The following is an 18,651-nucleotide window of genomic DNA, read 5'->3' on the forward strand; positions in this document are numbered from 1 at the left end:
TTTTCCATCAATGGCTCTCTTCTGACAGTGGTTTGTTGCTGTACCTCATCCTACCATCCTATTAATGACCTAGTGTCTTATTAAGAGCCCCCAATTTGTGTGATTTTTTTTTTTTTTGGGTGTGTGATCCTCTTGGAATAACCCTGAGAGTCCAATGGGGCCATATGACCCCACCTGAAACATACTACCCTCAGCAATTGAAACTATTTTTTGGACTTTCTAGTACTAGCTCTTTTCATTTTCTTTTTAAAAAATGTTTTATAAATTTTGTTAAAGCACCATAAGTTATAAATTTATAGTTGGTTTTTATATACATAACGTTCCATCACTGACCCCATCACCAGTGCCAGCTTCCCTCTTCCAGTGTCTCTCTCTCTCTCTCTCTCTTTTTTGATTTTTGGGCCACACCCAGTGACGATCGGGGGTTACTCCTGGCTATACTTATGTTCAGAACTCGCTAGCTTGGGGGACCATCTGAGATGCCGGGGGATCAAACTGCAGTCTATCCTGGGTGAGCCATGTGTAAGGCAAACACTCTACCACTGCACCATCACTCCAGCCCTTCTTTCTCTTTCTTTTTAAGTGAAATAAAATAGTTTTTTTTATTAAATAAAAGTTACTTAGGAAGACATAAGGAGAGAGAAACAAAGAACATGGGAGAGAACATGGGTTTCTCCAGAGTAGAAAAGTCAGCACAGAAACAGAGACTAAGTGAGATATGTGTTCAAGGGACAACAAAGGCTTGACGAAGAGCAAGACAGTGTACATTTCTTAGAAAAAACTCACTAAATACTAGTATTTCAGTATGAGATACAAGGTGTATGTTATAGCTTTTTCTGTATGAGTGAAAGAAAACCTCACCTTTGGTCAACTCTGTGTCTTTGTGGACTTCTACCATATTAGCTGGTGTACACTGAATAATTTCAGGAGAGAAAACTTCAGGGCGCAATGCTAACTCAGCAGAAAACTCCTGTGATCGATTACTGCAGTCCGTGGATCCTGATAATGTTCTGCTTAATTAAAACATATTCTTTATAACAAACAAGATAACAGTAATAAAACTATTTCTAAGATATGTAATAAATAACTACTTACACAGAAAAATCATTCTGTTTGAGAATTTCCTGAAGTCTCTTCTGAAATTTTTTTTCACTTTCTGTTGCTGGCACAAACCCGCGATCTTTGAATTTTAGAATGCATTAAAAATGTAAATAGCAAATGAACAAAATATTAATTATCTTAAAGTAGCTTTTAAAAGACAAAAATATTGCTTTAATTGATCAAAAACACTGTAATTATCCAAGATACTATTTAAACACTATTTTAATTTTACTTAATTTTACTGTGGTTTAAGTAAGATGGTTACTATAGTATCACTAAAAAAAAACAACAAATGAACTTCAACACAGGCTTATTATTATAAATGAATAATGCCTTTAATATTCATTTAGGACCATAGCAATATAACTGAAGGTAGGGCACTTGTCCTGCACACAGCTGACCTGGTTTGATACCCAGCATCCTTTATGGTCCAACGACTGCCAGGAGTTATTCCTGAGTGCAGAGCCAGGAGTAACCTCTCAGTAATGCCAGGTGTGCCACCCTCCAAAATTATTGTACTTAAGGCACATATTTAGGTCCATTAAAAATCCTTTGTTCCCCCTAACATTCTTATTAAATGTAATAAGATAATAAACTGAATATTTTTCTAGGCGCAAGTAAGTACAAGAAAATAAAGCTGCGTTTATATCATGTATATAGAAAAGAATTTGGGGACACTATTTCATTGGTTCTATCTTCAAAGCTTGATGAGTTAATGTTTCTAAGTTGAGATTCACAGTCATTTGTGCATTTTTAATAGACAGTTCGATGATACAAAGTGCCAAGGAATGGTGAAAAAAAAAAGGACAATGAAGACATCAATTTCTTACCAGCAGAGAAACAATGTATGATATTTTAGAAATAGTTGTAAAGATAAATATTTACTAGTTTACAACAATGCATACTTTTTTGTTTTAGGTTCACATCCAGAGACACTCAAGCTCTTATTTCTGGCTCTGTGCTCAGGAATAACTCCTGAGCACATACATTTTAATAAAAAAACAAAATTTAAAGCTAATTTGCTAAGTAAAAACCTAATGTCAAGGTAGAGATTCAAAGGCTTGAATTCTTCTATAAAAATATCTAGTTTTAGGGGCCAGAGAGATAACACTGTGGTAGGACATTTGCCTTGCATGAAGCCAATTCACGACGAATGGTGGTTCCAATTCTGGCATCCCATATGGTTCCCCTCGGCCTGCCAGGAGTGATTTCTGAGCAGAAAGCCAGGAGTAACCCCTGAGCGCCACTGGGTGTGACACCCCTCAAAAAAACAACAAACAAAAATCTAGTTTTAAAAAAACATGATACCATGCAAATTTATACCTTGTGATTCAGGTTGGTGAATTTGAGAAGTTTCATTTCTGTTTCTTCGTCGTTGTTTTTCATCTTCCCAAATGGCATGAAGACCAGGGTTTCCACCAACTTGAGCTGTAATTACAATACTTCAATACTACAAGCGTCAAAGTATACTTAAAAACAAATTATTTGTTTTTAATTTAAAATTCTGAATTAAAAAATTAAAAACAAAAACACTGAACTCTTCAAGAGTATATGCCACCTTTTGTTTTTGTTTTGGGGCCATATCTGACAATGCTCAAGGGTTACTCCTAGCTTTGCACTAAAGAATCACTCCTGGCAGTGTTCAGGGGACCTTAAAAGAATGCCAGGAATCAAACCTGGGTCATCAGCAATATACAAGACAAGTGTACTATCTCTGTACACACTGTACTATCTCTCTGGCCCCTAATGTCACCTCTTAATTGCCTGTGTATAACAAACAAAATCTATTTCAATCAAAACAATATGCTACTCCTTTTGTAAAGTTTTCATTCTACCCATTCTAAAAAATTTACCAAGTCATTAAAATACAATCATTTGATAATGGGAAATAGACTTAAAACTATCTATTCTGGCAAATAACCTAAAAATTATAAAATTAAAAAAAGTACAAAACACTATTTCAAGAAATAAGAGTACACGAGAAAATGGAAACATATCTTCTGCTCATTGATTGGGAAGATTAATATAATCAAAATGGCAATAATCCTCAAAGCATTGTACAGATTAAATGCAGCCCCTTTAAGGACACCATGACATTTTTCAAAGAAATAGATCAAACACTCCTGAAATTAACATAGAACAATAACCACCCTACACCCCCTCCCCCTAGGGTAATTTTTGAGAAAAAAATGAGGCATCAATTTCCCCAACTTTAAACTGCACTACAAAGAAGTAATTAAAACAGTATGATATTGCACTAAGAAAGACCCCTTTAGACCAATGGAATAGTTAATACTATGACATTCAGGTACATGAACAATTAATCTTTGATAAGGAGTCAAAAAATAAAAAAGTGAAAGAAAAACCCTTCAACAAGTGGTGTTGGGAAAACTGATTAGCAACATACCAAAAAAAAAAAAAAAACCTCTGATATCTTTCTAATGCTGTGCACAAATATCAAATCAAAATTGATTAAAGACTGTGATTTCAGACCTGAATTCATAAGGCATCCTGAAGTAAACAAGCAGAACTCTCCATGAGATTGCAGCTAAAAGAATCTTTAAGGATGAAACAACACTGACAAAGCAAGTGGAAGCAAAGATAAATAGAACTATATTAAATTAAGAAGCTTTTGCACCTCAGACGAAATGATTACCAGGATGCAAAGACATGTTATGGATAGTGAGAAAAAATTTTGCCACTGGTAGAACTTCGTAAGAAAAAAAGATCCAATTCTATCAAAAAATGGGGAGAAGAGGTCAACACTTCCTTAAAGAAATATAAATGGCCAAAAGGCATATGGAAAAATACACTTTATCACTAATCATCAGGGAGATGCAAATTAGAGTAACAATGAAAATGATCTCACACCAGAGACTGGCACACATGAAGAACAAGAACAACCAGTGCTAGCATGGCTGAGGAGAGAAAGGGTCCCTGACTTATAAGTGGCTAGAATGTTGACTAGTCTGGCCTTTCTAGAAAATAGACATTCCTAAAAAAAAAAAAAAAAAACCCTAAGAACTAAGCTTCCATTTGACCCAGTACTCCATCTCTTAGAATATACCCCAAGAGCCCAAAAACAAAATGGAGAAGAGACATTTGCATGCTTATGTTCCTTATAACACTATCCACAATAGCTGGTAAATCTGGAAACAACCTAAGTACCCAAGAACAGATAGATGTGTCTAGATAAAAGAAAATATGATACACATGATACACAATGAAATAATAATTTGCCATAAGAAAAGATAAAGTAATGAAATTTACTACGACATGGAGGAACTGGGTGAGCATTATGCTGAGTGAAATTATTCAGGAGAGACACATAGAATGATCTCTCTCATATGCAGGATACATCAAGAAATATAATGATGAAATAATGTATACCCAAAGCCAATGGAAACAAAGAACATGAGAATTGGTATTCAAGAGAAAATATATCACTTGAAGGGACTGAGGAATAGGACAGGGAGTGATCTACGGTGAAGAAAAGCATTGAACCATGAGGAGGAGGTGGTGCTGAAAGGTGGTAAAGTACAATGTACTATATATATCAGCAACAGTATTGTAAACCACAGTGCAAAAAATTTGTGTGTGTGTGTGAGAGAGAGAGAGAGAGAGAGAGAGTGAGAGAGAGTGAGAGAGAGAGAGAGAGAGAGAGAGAGAGAGAGAGAGAGAGAGAGAGAGAGAGAGAACACCTCTGCTAAATGGAAGGCAAGTGGGTGTGATGGGGACATTTGGAGGAAAGCAGATACTAATGAAGAAATTGGCATTGAAGCATTATATGCCTGAAACTTGATAATAACTGTAATTTTATGGTTACTAAATTTTTAAAAATAAAATAAGCTTTTAAGTTGGCATCTAAAATACATTACATTCTATTTCATACTTAGGTCTCATGTGGTAATCATCATGTGTTCCCTGTCACTAATAAAACCTTATTTGAAAGAAAATTAAACAAAATTAAAAAGGCAAAGTATATGAAATTCTCTGATGTTGGCTAATATATTAGTGGTCACCCATCAGGTTCATAGCTATGGAAACATAATTGTACATGAAGATACATGAATATATTAAATGAGAAAATGAGTGGTTAATCAGAAGTACAGAAGCAATTCTCCTAACTTTTGCATACTGTGCTACTTCTGTAGTAATGTTTTCTCTACCATTTTTTCCAACTTACTTTAGCCACTAATTAAAATTTTCTTTATGTTTTGTTTTGGGGTGATATATGGTGGTGCCAGGTAGACTTGGAATCAGCAACACATAAGGCAAGAAACTTGCGTCATGTGCTATCTCTCCAGACCATAGTCAGACCGTAGTCATTATTTTTTAGAATAAAATAGATTTGGGGGCCAAAGTGAATGCATAGCAGTAGGGCATTTGCCTTGCACGCAGCCAATCCAGGATGGACCCCGGTTTGATTCCCAGCACCCCATATGGTCCCCAAGCGATTTCTGAGTGAAGAGCCAGGAGAGCCTTAGTGCCCCAGGTATGACCCCCCCCCCCAAAAAAAAACAACCAAAGACAAGATTTTAAAAATAAATACCTTCAGTGCAAACCACTAAAAGGGAAGGAGGAGTAGTGGGGGGGGAGTAGGCGGGGGTGGGTGGGAGGGAAACTAGGGACATTAGTGGTGGGAAATGTTCATGGGTGAAGGGTAGTCTACATTCTTAAATTTATTTTTGTTTGTTTTTCAGCCACACCCGTTTGATGCTCAGGGGTTACTCCTGACTAAGCACTCAGAAATTGCCCCTGGCTTGGGGGGACCATATGGGACACAGGGGGATCGAACCGTGGTCCTTCCTTGGCTAGCGCTTGCAAGGCAGACACCTTACCTCTAGCACCACCTCACCGGCCCTGGTAGTATACATTCTAAGACTGAAACTCAATCACTATTAACTTAGTGGCCACATTATGAAAAGAAAAAAAAAAACAAAAACAAATGAAATTGCTCTAAGGGAACTCGTCCCCATCACAGCAATGACAACAACAAATTTACATAAATAAAAATATATAAATACCTTCAATGTCCAATCGATTTAAGATGTCAGCAGCTACAGCATCTACTTCTAATTCACAGGTACTTTGTGGTTCAACACCTTCCAGTATTAAAGAGCTGTATTAAATAAAAAAAGTAAATATTACTAAGGACAAAATTTTCTTACACAATTTATACAACTATTTCATGCCTAAGTAGTAAATAGAAAAGCTGGTCATATATTGAGTTATTCATGACAAGTGATACTAAGTATCTACATATAAGGAAAAAATAGAAAAAAAAACTATAATGACAGATTTACTGAGATTCTTTTGCACAATGTGCTACATATTTTGGTTCATTACATTTTCTTAAGAAAAAAATGGTGTTTTATTCTGTGGCTCATAATCCAAAAAGGGTTGGGTCACAAAGAGGAAAAAAGAGGAGCATGAAATAACTATAAAAATATACAATCATTTGTCCAGAAGCATCTTTCTTGGTAATTAGAAGCTGTGTTTGGTTTTTGGACCACATCTGGTGGTGCTCAGGGATCACCCTGGGCAGGTTTGGAAGATCATTTGGGATATTAGTAATGGAACTTGGGTTGGCCATGTTCAAGGTAAACATCCCACCCACAGACTTTCTTGGACTATTGCTCTAGTTCAAGAATCATACATAATTTTCTAAACATGAGGAGAAAGGGCAGGGAATAATACGTCATGGAAAAGCACATGCTTTGTATCCATGTAATTTCTGGCACTCCCAACTAAAAAAAAAAATTTAAGAGAAAATTGAAGTGAGTTTATGAGACTGCACTTGCTACATTTTACTACTGATGAGTAAGGAAATAATTTTCTTGATAATGACTAAACTGAGAAACCACCTGAGTTCGATAGTAGGATCATAGGAAGTGGTGGAGCCATGAGATCATTCATTTTTAATGGGATCTACAAAATGTTCATTCACTCAAAAGCATTTATGAGTAAATTCCAAATTTCATTCCATCAAGGGAACAAAAGACAAATGTCCCGGCTCTATAAATTAAGTGTAGTGTGTGATCCTTGTTTATCAGTCAAAAAATTAGATCATCTATGATCTGAACACCAAATATAAAAGGGAAAAACATGATTTTCTAGAAAGTGGTGATAGCAGATTTTTAAAAACATTTTTTTTTTTTTTTTTTTGTGGTTTTTGGGTCACACCCGGCAGTGCTCAGGGGTTTTTCCTGGCTCCGTGCTCAGAAATTGCTCCTGGCATGCACAGGGGACCATATGGGATGCCGGGATTCGAACTGATGACCTTCTGCATGAAAGGTAAATGCCTTACCTCCATGCTATCTCTCCGGCCCCTTTTAAAAACATTTTTACATGTACATACATGTAGATCTGAAGATTTTATTTTTGTATTTTCCCTTTTATTTAATTTTAAATTACTTTATTTTTTTTTTTTTTTTTTTTTTTTTTTTTTTTTGCTTTTTGGGCCACACCCTGTGACGCTCAGGGGTTACTCCTGGCTATGCGCTCAGAAGTTGCTCCTGGCTTCTTGGGGGACCATATGGGATGCCGGGGGATCGAACCGCGGTCCGTCCTAGGCTAGCGCAGGCAAGGCAGGCACCTTACCTCCAGCGCCACCGCCCGGCCCCTTAAATTACTTTATTTAAACACATAAGTCACAAGGTTGTTTGTAATAAGATTTGCTGTCCACTTACAAAGTTGTGCATGATTGAGTTTCAGTCATACAATATGCACATTTTGTACACAATGCACATCTTCACCAGTGCACATTTTTAGCAAATAATGTTCCCAGTTTCTCTCTCAATCTCTTTCTGCCCTAGCCCCTGCCTGTCAGCTGGGACAGACATGTTTCTTCTCTCTTCCTTTCTTTTCCTTTTGGACACTAGTTTATAATACTATCACTGAAGGGTTATCACAGTTCTTATCCAGAGTAATTATTTCCAACTATCATTGTCATAGTGGTCATTTCTCTGCCTAACTGCACTCCCTTGCCTTTTGTTTCTGCCATTTTTTTTGTTTATATTGAAACAATCATGATCTACAGAGTCCTTCATAGTTGAATTTCAGATTCAGTGAGCCAGGGCCATTCCTAACCAGTGTCAACCTCACTTCACTAATGGACCCAGAGCACTATACCTATCCATCACCCTTTACACCCAGCCAGCCAGTGTAACAGGCCCATTTAAGTTTAGATTGTTAAAGTTTAAGTCCCTTGATTCTATTGTTATTCACTTTGACTTGATCTTTTATTCCCCACCAATGCATCCCAGACCACTTGGCATCTAACCTCAGCCTTTATTCCTTTCTTCCTAGTTTTATAGAAAAATGCGGAAATATGTGGTAAAACAAAGTAATTTGTGCCCCACCTTCCTTGTTGGTTTTGTTGTTTTGGGGCCTCACCCAATGATGCTCAAGGGCTACTCCTGTCTATATGCTCAGCAATTGCTTCTGGCTTGGGGGACCATATGGGACACCAGGGATCGAACCGAGGTCCATTCTGGATCATTCATGTGAAAGACAAATGCACTAACCCTGTGCTATCACTCCGGCCCTTCCTTTGTTTTTTTGTGGCAAGCTTTCTGTGACTGGATTGGTCCTTCTGGCCCTTTTCTTTATTGTCTCTGATTATTATCATTTTTTAATATCCCACAAATGAATTCGTTTCTTCTTTCTTTCTTTTCCTTTTTTTTTTGGGGGGGGGTCATGCCCACCCATGCTCAGGGATTACTCCCGGCTCTGCGCTCAGAAATCACTCCTGGCAGGCATGGGGACCATATGGGATGCTGAATTCGAACTACCGTCCATCCTGGATTGGCTTGCTTACAAAGTAAACACCCTACCGCTGTGCTATTTCTCCGGCATGAGTGCAATTAATTCTATGTCTATCTCTTGCTCTCTGTCTCAATTCTTTCAGCATAATACCATCCATATTAATCCATATATAAGAAAATTAATGAATTCATTTTCTCTGTGTTATATTCCATAGTATATGTACCATAGTTTCTTAATCCACTTATCTGTTCTTGGGTACTTTGAATTATTTCCAGAATTTGGCTGTTGTGAATAGTCCTGCAATGAACATAGGAATGAAGAGGACATTTCAGCATTGTGTTTTTGGGCTCCTAGGAGGACCATAAGAAATGCTAGGGATTGAATCTGGGATGTCCATATGCAAGGAAAAATGCTTTTCATACTGTGCTATTTGCTTTGGACCCTGAATATATATCTTTCTTTTTTTTTAATTAAAGTAACACGAATGATGGAAGGGGGAGTTAATGTTTTGCGGCTCTAGAATTGAACTCAGAGTTTCACAAAAAGCATGTGCTCTGCTGGTGAACATTTTTTTTTTGTATTTCAAGAGAAACATATAAACAAAATCTTATTTTTCATATCTATTCTAAAGAAATCCTGAGGGAAAACTGTTGCCATAAGAGTTTTAATACCGGGTCCAGAGCAGTGGACAGGCAGTAGGTGTTTTGCCTTGCACGTGCTAACATAGGATGGACCTTAGATTCCCCTGACATCCCATATGGTTCTGCAAGCCAGGGACGATTTCTGAGCACATAGCCAGGAGTAACCCTAGAACATCACTGGGTGTGGCCCCAAAACAAAAAAGAATTTTAATACATGTAAATATCATTGACAAAAGAAGTACACCAACTTATTACAATATAAACTTTGTCACTTTCCAAAAATGATCTCCACAGGGAACACTTGAGAGATAGCTCAAAAGGGTATGCTCATACCTCATGAGGGAAGCCTGTGAGGAATGATCACTGGCATCCCATTGGTTTCACTGAGCACTACTGGCACTGACTCCTACATATAGAGCAGGAAATAGCCCCTGAGCACCACTGGGTATGGCCACAAAACCAAAATATAAATTTTATTTTCCATGTAAAGTTTTTTTCTCCACAGATTTTAACAAAGACAACTATTCTATGAATTAAAAATAGTTTATAATCAAGTCTTGTTTTTATACCAAAAATCCACAATTTTTAAAGAATTATACTGTAAATGTTAAGGGTGACATTTTCAGGAGTCACACATTTGTGACAAAGGAAACTATAACATTAAAAGCTACAACCAAGCTTAATTTCATTAAGCAAAAGCTTAACTGCTTTTGCCTTCATTACAATACTTCAGACAATTAGAAAAGGAGCTATTCCAAAAGAAAGAAAGATTTCAGGAATAGATTTTAGTTTATATAGTAAATAGAAAAAGTTAAGAATTTAGTAGGCCACGGGAATTCCCTTTCTTCCCCAATGCTTACTGTGCCTATGCGCAAAAAAAAAAAAAAAAAAAAAAAAAAAAAAAAAAAGTGGGGGGAACACCAAACCCTACCACTCCAGCACCCATACTTTTTCTTGTTTTGTTTTGATTTCTTAGTTTTTGACTTTATTTTCCTTCTCTTTGCTCTTCTACTTTTCTCTTTCTTTTTCACACTTGTGGTTATTATTTAGAGTTTTATTTTTATTTTTATTTGCCGGGTCCATTTTTTAAATTTTTTCTTCCATTTTTCTTTCTTTTCTTTTTTTTTTTTTTTTGGTAGTTGTCACCAAATTTTTTTCTCCCCTTTTTCTTATCCTTTTTATCTCCAATGAAGGTGGAATGGATGCTCAATCTACAACAAAATGTAAAGTAGAGACCAGTTGCACTGGCATACTGGGGGGTAGAGTAGGGATGCATGCTGGGAATAGGGGCAGAGGGAGGATACCACTGGTGGTGGGAATGCCCCTCACTCATTGTCACTATGTACCATAAATGATGCAGTGAAAGATTTGTAATGCACTTTGGTCACAATAAAAATTAAAAAAAAAAAGAATTTAGTAAGAAAATACATGCATACTATTAATTTTACTCATCCAAGAAAAGCAGATAAGCATTATGATTGTAATTAAAAATCAGCATATTTTAAATATGCATGTCTATAACTTAGGACACAAGGACAAAAACTACACATTTATCATTTTAAACCTCTCTTTAAATCATGTGATGGGCTAGTGTTGAGATTTCTATAGTACAGTAATTGCAAAACTTGTGAATTTAACAATCTTGGCAAATGGTCCTAAATTCCCATGGTAATTTACCTTGATGTTCCATGATGATTTATAATGAGCTAGCATATAAGGTTAGTAGAGCTGTTAATTTGGGTGCTCTCACTTCCTCATTTTATTATAACTTTGTTGCTTTGTTTTGTGACACCCCCCCCCCAAAAAAAAAAACAAGACAAAATTTAAGGGCACCAGAAAAAAATCTGTTGTTTTTATTTTAGTGGTGGTGGGGCTATACTCAGGCTGTGCTCATGGGTTACTCATATTGGTGGTGCTAGAGAGGGAACAGGGTCAGCCATAGCCAAGGGAAGCACTTTACACCCTATTCTCTCTAGTCCAAATGGCAAAACTTTTAACATGTATTCTTTGTATTCACAATGTATTCACTGTAACATTTATTCTTGTTGAAATGATTAATTCTTCAATTTAATCCAATATAAGCATGCTTAAAGTATAAAAATACCCACTACACATATATGTATAGATACATACCATCAATATATTTTTAATTAATTCTAATTTATTTTTATCTTTGGGTCACATCTGGCAGCGCTCAGGGTTCACTCCTGACAGCACTTGGAGAAATTATGATTTTCATGTTCCAGACTCTGGAGCTATCTCTTTAGAATAATTTTTAATTAATATCTTTAAACACCTTGATTTCAACCAGGATTGTGGTTGGGTTTCAGTCATGTAAAGAACACCCCCCTTCACCAGTGCAACATTCCCATCACCAATGTCCCAAATCTCCCTCCTCGCCTGTACTCTAGACAGGCTTTCTACTTCCCTCATTCATTCACATTGTTATAGTTCTCAATGTAGCTATTTCTCTAACTGCACTCATCACTCTTTGTGGTGAGCTTCATGTAGTGAGCTGGAACTTCCAGCCCTCAGCTCTTTTGTCTCTGAAAATTATTGTAAGAATGTCTTTCATTTTTCTTAAAACCCATAGATGAGTGAGACTATCTAGAATAAATTCTAACTTAATTGTGTTCACCTTAATTACCCCACTTCCAAACACTGATTTACCATAGTGTTTGTAATAGTTTATGCATACAATATTCCAATATCAAACCCTACACCAAAGTGTCCCTTTTCCTCCAGTACTGTTTCCTTTCTATCAGTTCCATAGATCAGGCGTGCGTGCGTGCGTGCGTGCGTGCGTGTGTGTGTGTTTGTAATTGGTCAACTCTTGAAAGTAATAAAGTAAACTACTTAAAAACATTTGAGTGGGCAGGGCTTTTGCCTTGTATACTGTCAACCTTGGTTTGATCCCCAGAACCTTCTAAGGCTCCCCAAGTTCATCATTAATAATCTCTGAGCAGAGCCTGGAGTGAACCCCAAGCAATGACTGTGTGGTCCCAAAATCAACGAAACCCCCAAAACATTAACACTTTTGTAACCATGCTACTTCAAAGACACTAAAATATTAAAAAAATCTAATGAAAACATATAAAGTAAGACTAAAATCAAGATAATGAGTAATTTCTAAGCATAGTCAAATGAGGTATCATTGATAATTAAATTTTTTCTTTAGCATCATTAACTAACCTTGGTATTTCATCCTCTTCCCACCGAAATAAAGTAAGAGAACTCCCTGTTAGCTGATCCTTGCAAGATCCAGTTGTACGCAATGAATTACCTAGGAAAATAAAGATAAAAGTGGATAAGCGCTGCATATAATCACATTTTAAGTAAAATAATATATAACCTTAGAATTGTTTCTAAAATCCTATCTTAAAATTTTTTTTACGGGGCTGGAGAGATGCATGGAGGTAAGGTGTTTTCCTTGCTTGCAGAAGGTCAGTGGTTCAAATCCCGGCATTCCAAATGGTCCCCCAAGCATGCCACAAGCAATTTCTGAGCATAGAGTTAGGAGTAACCCCTGAGTGCTGCCGGGTGTGACCAAAAACCAAAAACAAAAAAAATTTTTTATACAAAAAATGCTTTTTTAAATTGTATATATATATTTTTATATATACAGTTTAAAAAAGTATTTCAAACAAAGTTGCATAGAAAGTATTAGCAACATCAGGCTGCCGAGTAGTCTCAGGTAGATTGATCACAAGACTGAAAAATTCTGTGGCCCACCCACACCAGACCTCACCTCATATATATAAATGGTGCAGCTCCACAAGTGAACTTTATGAGGCCACCAAACCAATCTTTAAATGTCCCCCAAATGAGTTTTATACTGTTATTTACATAAATGGACTATACATTAGGAATTATACAAAATACAACAGAGTGAAGAACCATTCTCATCATATCATGTTCAGGAAAATTCATCTACATCAAAGGAAATACTTAGCCTCCAATATTTTAAGGTATAGTGAGGTATTTATTTTCCTATGGATCTGATGAATGCAGTTATATACTGCCCCCTCCAGACCATACACATATAGCTCACTTCACCATAAAAATTCCCTTATTAAAAAAAATTTCCTATGTTACTCTTCTCTAGCCTCTTCCCAACAACTACACTCATTTTTCCATTTTTATAGCTTTACTAAAGGATGAAATCAAGTAAATTGTAGCCTTCTACGTATACCTTCTTTCACTTAGTGATATGTAATAAAGGACAAATGTTCAATGTCTGATGAAATTGATGCTTTTTGATAGCATTCCACTGTATAGCTAAATTAATTTATCTACCACTCTGCTGAGTAGACATCTTGGCTTAGATTTTTAGGAATGATAAAAAAAAAAACCTACTATAAATACTGAATACAAGTTTTGGGATAGACATAAGCTTTAAGTCATTTGGTGTTTATGATAAATTGTTTTACTATGAAAAACTGCTGAGTAGTCTTCAGAAGTGGCAGCACATAGTTTATATTCCTTTTTTGGCAAAGAATGATAGCTGCTTTGGTGTCATATCTTCACCAGCATTTCTTGTTGTTGTTAATTATTCTCTTTTAAGCCATTCTATAGTGTATATGTAATTGTAGTATCTTTAAGGCTTCAGTTTACGTTTCCCATTTATTTATAAACAAACAAATTATACAATACTTAAATAATATTTCCATGTACTAGCCATCCTTGTAACTTCTTTAGTAAAGTGTCTGTTCAGGTCTTCTGGCAATTTTGCTTATATTTTGGGTCACACTCAGCTATGCTTATTGTTTATTTCTGTCTTTGTATTCAAGGATCAGTCCTGACAGGGCTCGGGAACCATAAAGTGGACTGAACCCTACTCCGCTCTATTTAAAACATGTAACTCACTGTACAATCTCTGGCAATGTTTAAGTGGGTTGTACACTCACTGTTGACTTTAAGATTCTTTAACTATAGCAAGTACATATCCTTTATCAGATATATAATTGGTAAATATTTCTTCCCATTTTATTTTCCTAGAAGAATTTTTCACACAGCACAACTCTTAATTTTGATGAAATTCAACATGAACTTTTTCAAAAAAGCATGGATCATGCTTTTGTGTCAGGTCTTAAATCTTGTTGCCAAACTAGTTTAAAAAGTAATTATTTTCTTCCAGAAGTCTGGTAAGTCTTTGCATGTATGCCTATGACCCACATGGGTCTGGTTAGAAATATCTATATAATAATTTTGTCCTCAGACACTATCCTTCATTAATTTTAAGTTGCTGTGACACATTTAACATAAAAACAAAACAAAATTACTTACCTATGCTTTAAATAGTTTTCAGCAAGAAGACTAGCCCTATTAACCTAGCTGATTAGGGAAATAAAACAACCTCCTGACTATTAACTAAATGGGAGAAGTAAAAAACAGAAAAACCCAAAGGCAAACTAAAGACAAAAAAAGCTAAAATTTGTTAAAAGATATCTAGTAGCTTTTACTTCTAGCAATTATGACAATATGATAATAAATTATTGCAAAATTCTCCTCTGAAATCCTTAACCTATCAAGTCTAACGTTACTTAGCTTTTCATTCTTTACATCACTCAGAATTTCTAATTATGTATTATGACAAAAATGCAATGTTTACGGAGAGATAGCACAGTGGTGTTTGCCTTGCAAGCAGCCGATCCAGGACCAAAGGTGGTTGGTTCGAATCTCCGTGTCCCATATGGTCCCCCGTGCCTGCCAGGAGCTATTTCTGAGCAGACAGCCAGGAGTAACCCCTGAGCACCGCCGGGTGTGGCCCAAAATCCCCAAAAAAATGCAATGTTTGAAAAAAATGGCCCTAGAGTATATGGAGGGCAAAGAAGGAAGAAATTGAAGAGGAAAGAAGAGATAGATGGGAACCAATTAAGAGCAGGGATCAAGTACATATCAGGGGTCCTCAAACTTTTTAAACAGGGGGCCAGTTCACTGTCCCTCAGACCACTGGAGGGTCTGACTATAGTAAAAACAAAACTTATGAACGAATTCTTATGCACACTGCATATATCTTATTTTGCAATGAAGAAACAAAACAGATACAAATACAATATGTGGCCCGCAGGCCATAGTTTGAGGACCACTGACACAGATGGTATAAAAGAGTGGTATAGATAATATTCAAACCAAAGTCAAAAAAACTTAGAACAAAAGATCCATGCTTTAAAACCAAACTTGAAATGTGCCTTTCCAGGTGTTGGGCTGGTGATAAGAGTGGGGTGGGTAGAGGAAACTGGTAATCCTAGAAAGGAAATAAGACACTTGGTGGTAGAACATAGTATTTCTAAACTTCAGATATGAATAATTTCTTAAAATATGGTGTGGGCTTTAACAAACAATTTTAAATATGCATTATTCTATACATAATGAATTACACAACACATGGGTAGAAGAGGAGGGATAAAAGAGGAGGTGACACCAGCCTTGCACATGGTTGTTTGGGCTGTCGTCCTGGTTCAAATCCCTTGTATCACATATGGTCTCCCCTGAGCACTGCCAGTGGTCATTATGAACACAAAGTTAGAAATAGCCCTTGAGAACTGTTGGAAATAGCCCAACCCCCTAACCCCAATCCCCCCAAATTATACAACACTTGCTTCAAAAGCATTAATATACCATATTTGCCCGCATATAAGACGACCCCCTAATTTTATAGTTAAAACAGAGGTTTAGGCCTATATTCGCTGTATAAGACAGAATGTTCCTGTGCTGCAACTGTATGTACCACAGTGAGCCAATCACAACAAGCAAAGGTTCAAAGGGTATACTGTAATAGACTTGCTCTCTGACTCTGGCCCATTTGAGCAGGCTTTTGACAATGTAGATTCGGGTACAGAACATTGTCTAATTTGCATGCATCAAAAGCCTGCTTGGATTGGCTGAGATAGAGAGGCGGTCTGAGCAGCCTTGCAGTGATTAGTGCAGGATCAAGTTGGAAAATTCGTTTCGTGGCAATATCCAGATGATTTTTGTTTAGCGGCATATCGAGACGTTTTTTGGGATATACTCGGCATATAAGACAACTCCTGATATTCAGTTGACTTTTTTTCGTTTCAAAAGTCATCTTATACTCTGGCAAATAGGGTAAACTTGCGAAATTTATCTTACTTTTCCTTCTTGCCTTTCGAAACTTGACAGCAGCCAGATTTATTAAATTCATTCCATACAGATTGTAGTCAATGAAGAGCTGTAGGAGGTAGGGAATATGTGCTTCATGAGGCTGGTAAAATTTATTCATTATGGCTCCACTTTGTAAAAGCTCACATATCCTAAATTAAAAAAAAGTTAAAGAATTATGTTTCTTAAAATATTAAAACAATGGTTATAAGAGAATAGAACATGTCACACTAATATTACCACTTAAATTTTACTGAAAACATCTTGTCAGAAACAAAGGTAAAAATTTATTTATTTAGGGCCATACCCAAGTACTCAGGGATCATTCCTGGTGGGCACAAGAGACAGGTGGGAGACTGGAGTTAACCATAATTGACCATATGTAAGGTAAGTGTTCTACTATCACCCTGGCCCCAGAAAAAAATCTGAAGTTTTTTGTTTGTTTTGGGACACACCTGGTGATGCTCTGTGGTTACTCCTGGCTCTGCATTCAGAAATCACTCCTGTCAGACTCAGGGACCCATATGGGATTCTGGGGCTCAAACCCCGATTGGCTGCATGCAAGGCAATCGCCCTACCCACTGAGCCATCATTCCAGCCCTGAAATCAAAAGTTTCAGTTTTTCTGTGCCTGACTAGTAAGTGCAAAGTCGTGTGTGTGTGTGTGTGTGTGTGTGTGTGTGTGTGTGTGTGTGTGTGTGTATTTTTGGAAGGAAGTAAATACTAATGAAGTAACTGATGTTGGCATTGAAATAGTATATGCATAAAACCCAATCACACAAGCAGCCGATCCAGGACCAAAGGTGGTTGGTTCAAATCCCGGTGTCCCATATGGTCCTCCGTGACTGCCAGGAGCTATTTCTGAGCAGACAGCCAGGAGTCACCCCTGAGCACCGCCAGGTGAGGCCCAAAAACAAAAACAAACTCAATCACAAATAAACTTGTAATTTCACAGTGACCAATAAATTTTATTTAAGGTTTTCTTTACTTGTTTTAGGGTCGTATCAATAATTGTGGTATAATTTGGTGCTGGTATAGAACTCAGGGTCTTACACATGCAAGGTAAGTTCTCTACCATGGAGTCAGATGCCCAACTTTTATTAATTTATGAAGTCTTTTGTTATTTTCTTTTAGTGCTTTTAGTGCTTTTCTCTAGTATCTGGCACAAGATAAGGTCACCACTCTTAAAATTTCTATTCAACATAGTACCGGAAGTACATGCCATAGCTATAAGGCAAGAAAAACATATCAAGGGAATCCACAAAAATGACAATTGTAAATAGTATAAGGTTTATGTAAGAAGTATAAATATGTTTATAAGGGTAATCAATCAAATAGAGGTGCAAAAGTGATTTCTACAAAATCTTCTTTTTTTTTTTTTTTTTGGTTTTTGGGTCACACCCAGCGGTGCTCAGGGGTTACTCCTGGCTGTCTGCTCAGAAATAGCTCCTGGCAGGCACGGGGGACCATATGGGACACCGGGATTCGAACCAACCACCTTTGGTCCTGGATCGGCTGCTTGCAAGGCAAACATGCTGTGCTATCTCTCCGGGCCCTCTACAAAATCTTCTTAATGAGAAGTCTCTAAGCTAGGGCATTTAAAAAACAAACTGGAGGTACATTTTTTTCTAGACTAAGTATTTCACATTGCAGATAGACATGACGAGACATACATAGACATGAAAAAGTGTGGCTTGTTTAGAAACAGAAACCAATTAATATGTAAGAACATGTAAGAATGTGGGCTGGAGCAGCAATAACAAAACCAATCAGAAAAATAAAATAATTTTTTTTTTTAAATTCTAACAGATCAGGACTAGAGAGAGTACCGTGGTTAAGATGCATGTTTTGTATGTGGCTAATCCCAGTTAGATTCCTGATATCACATGGTACTTTGAGCATTGCTGGGTATAGTCCTAAAGGGCCCCAATTACAAAAAGGAAAGGCTGGTACATAGGCCTCCCTATGTACGTCAGGAACCATTGCCTGAATATAATCAAAAAGGGATGTCCCATGAT

The 18,651-nt window shown here is 36.8% G+C and overlaps 1 protein-coding gene across 1 annotated transcript in view; it reads right to left on the reverse strand.

The window, feature by feature from the left end:
* The window catches only part of REV3L (REV3 like, DNA directed polymerase zeta catalytic subunit), a 186,344-nt gene that overhangs the window by 87,226 nt on the left and 80,467 nt on the right, over positions 1-18,651 (reverse strand). The window contains exons 4-9 of the mRNA XM_049771165.1: positions 16,626-16,786; positions 12,705-12,795; positions 6,129-6,223; positions 2,425-2,529; positions 1,096-1,180; positions 862-1,010 (exon numbers count right to left, since the gene is read on the reverse strand). Of these exons, the coding sequence (XP_049627122.1) occupies positions 862-1,010; positions 1,096-1,180; positions 2,425-2,529; positions 6,129-6,223; positions 12,705-12,795; positions 16,626-16,786 (686 nt within the window). The remainder of the gene's footprint in view (positions 1-861; positions 1,011-1,095; positions 1,181-2,424; positions 2,530-6,128; positions 6,224-12,704; positions 12,796-16,625; positions 16,787-18,651) is intronic.

Source organism: Suncus etruscus, chromosome 4 (genome assembly GCF_024139225.1).
Source record: "Suncus etruscus isolate mSunEtr1 chromosome 4, mSunEtr1.pri.cur, whole genome shotgun sequence".
In the NCBI taxonomy this organism is placed as follows: Eukaryota; Metazoa; Chordata; class Mammalia; order Eulipotyphla; family Soricidae; genus Suncus; species Suncus etruscus.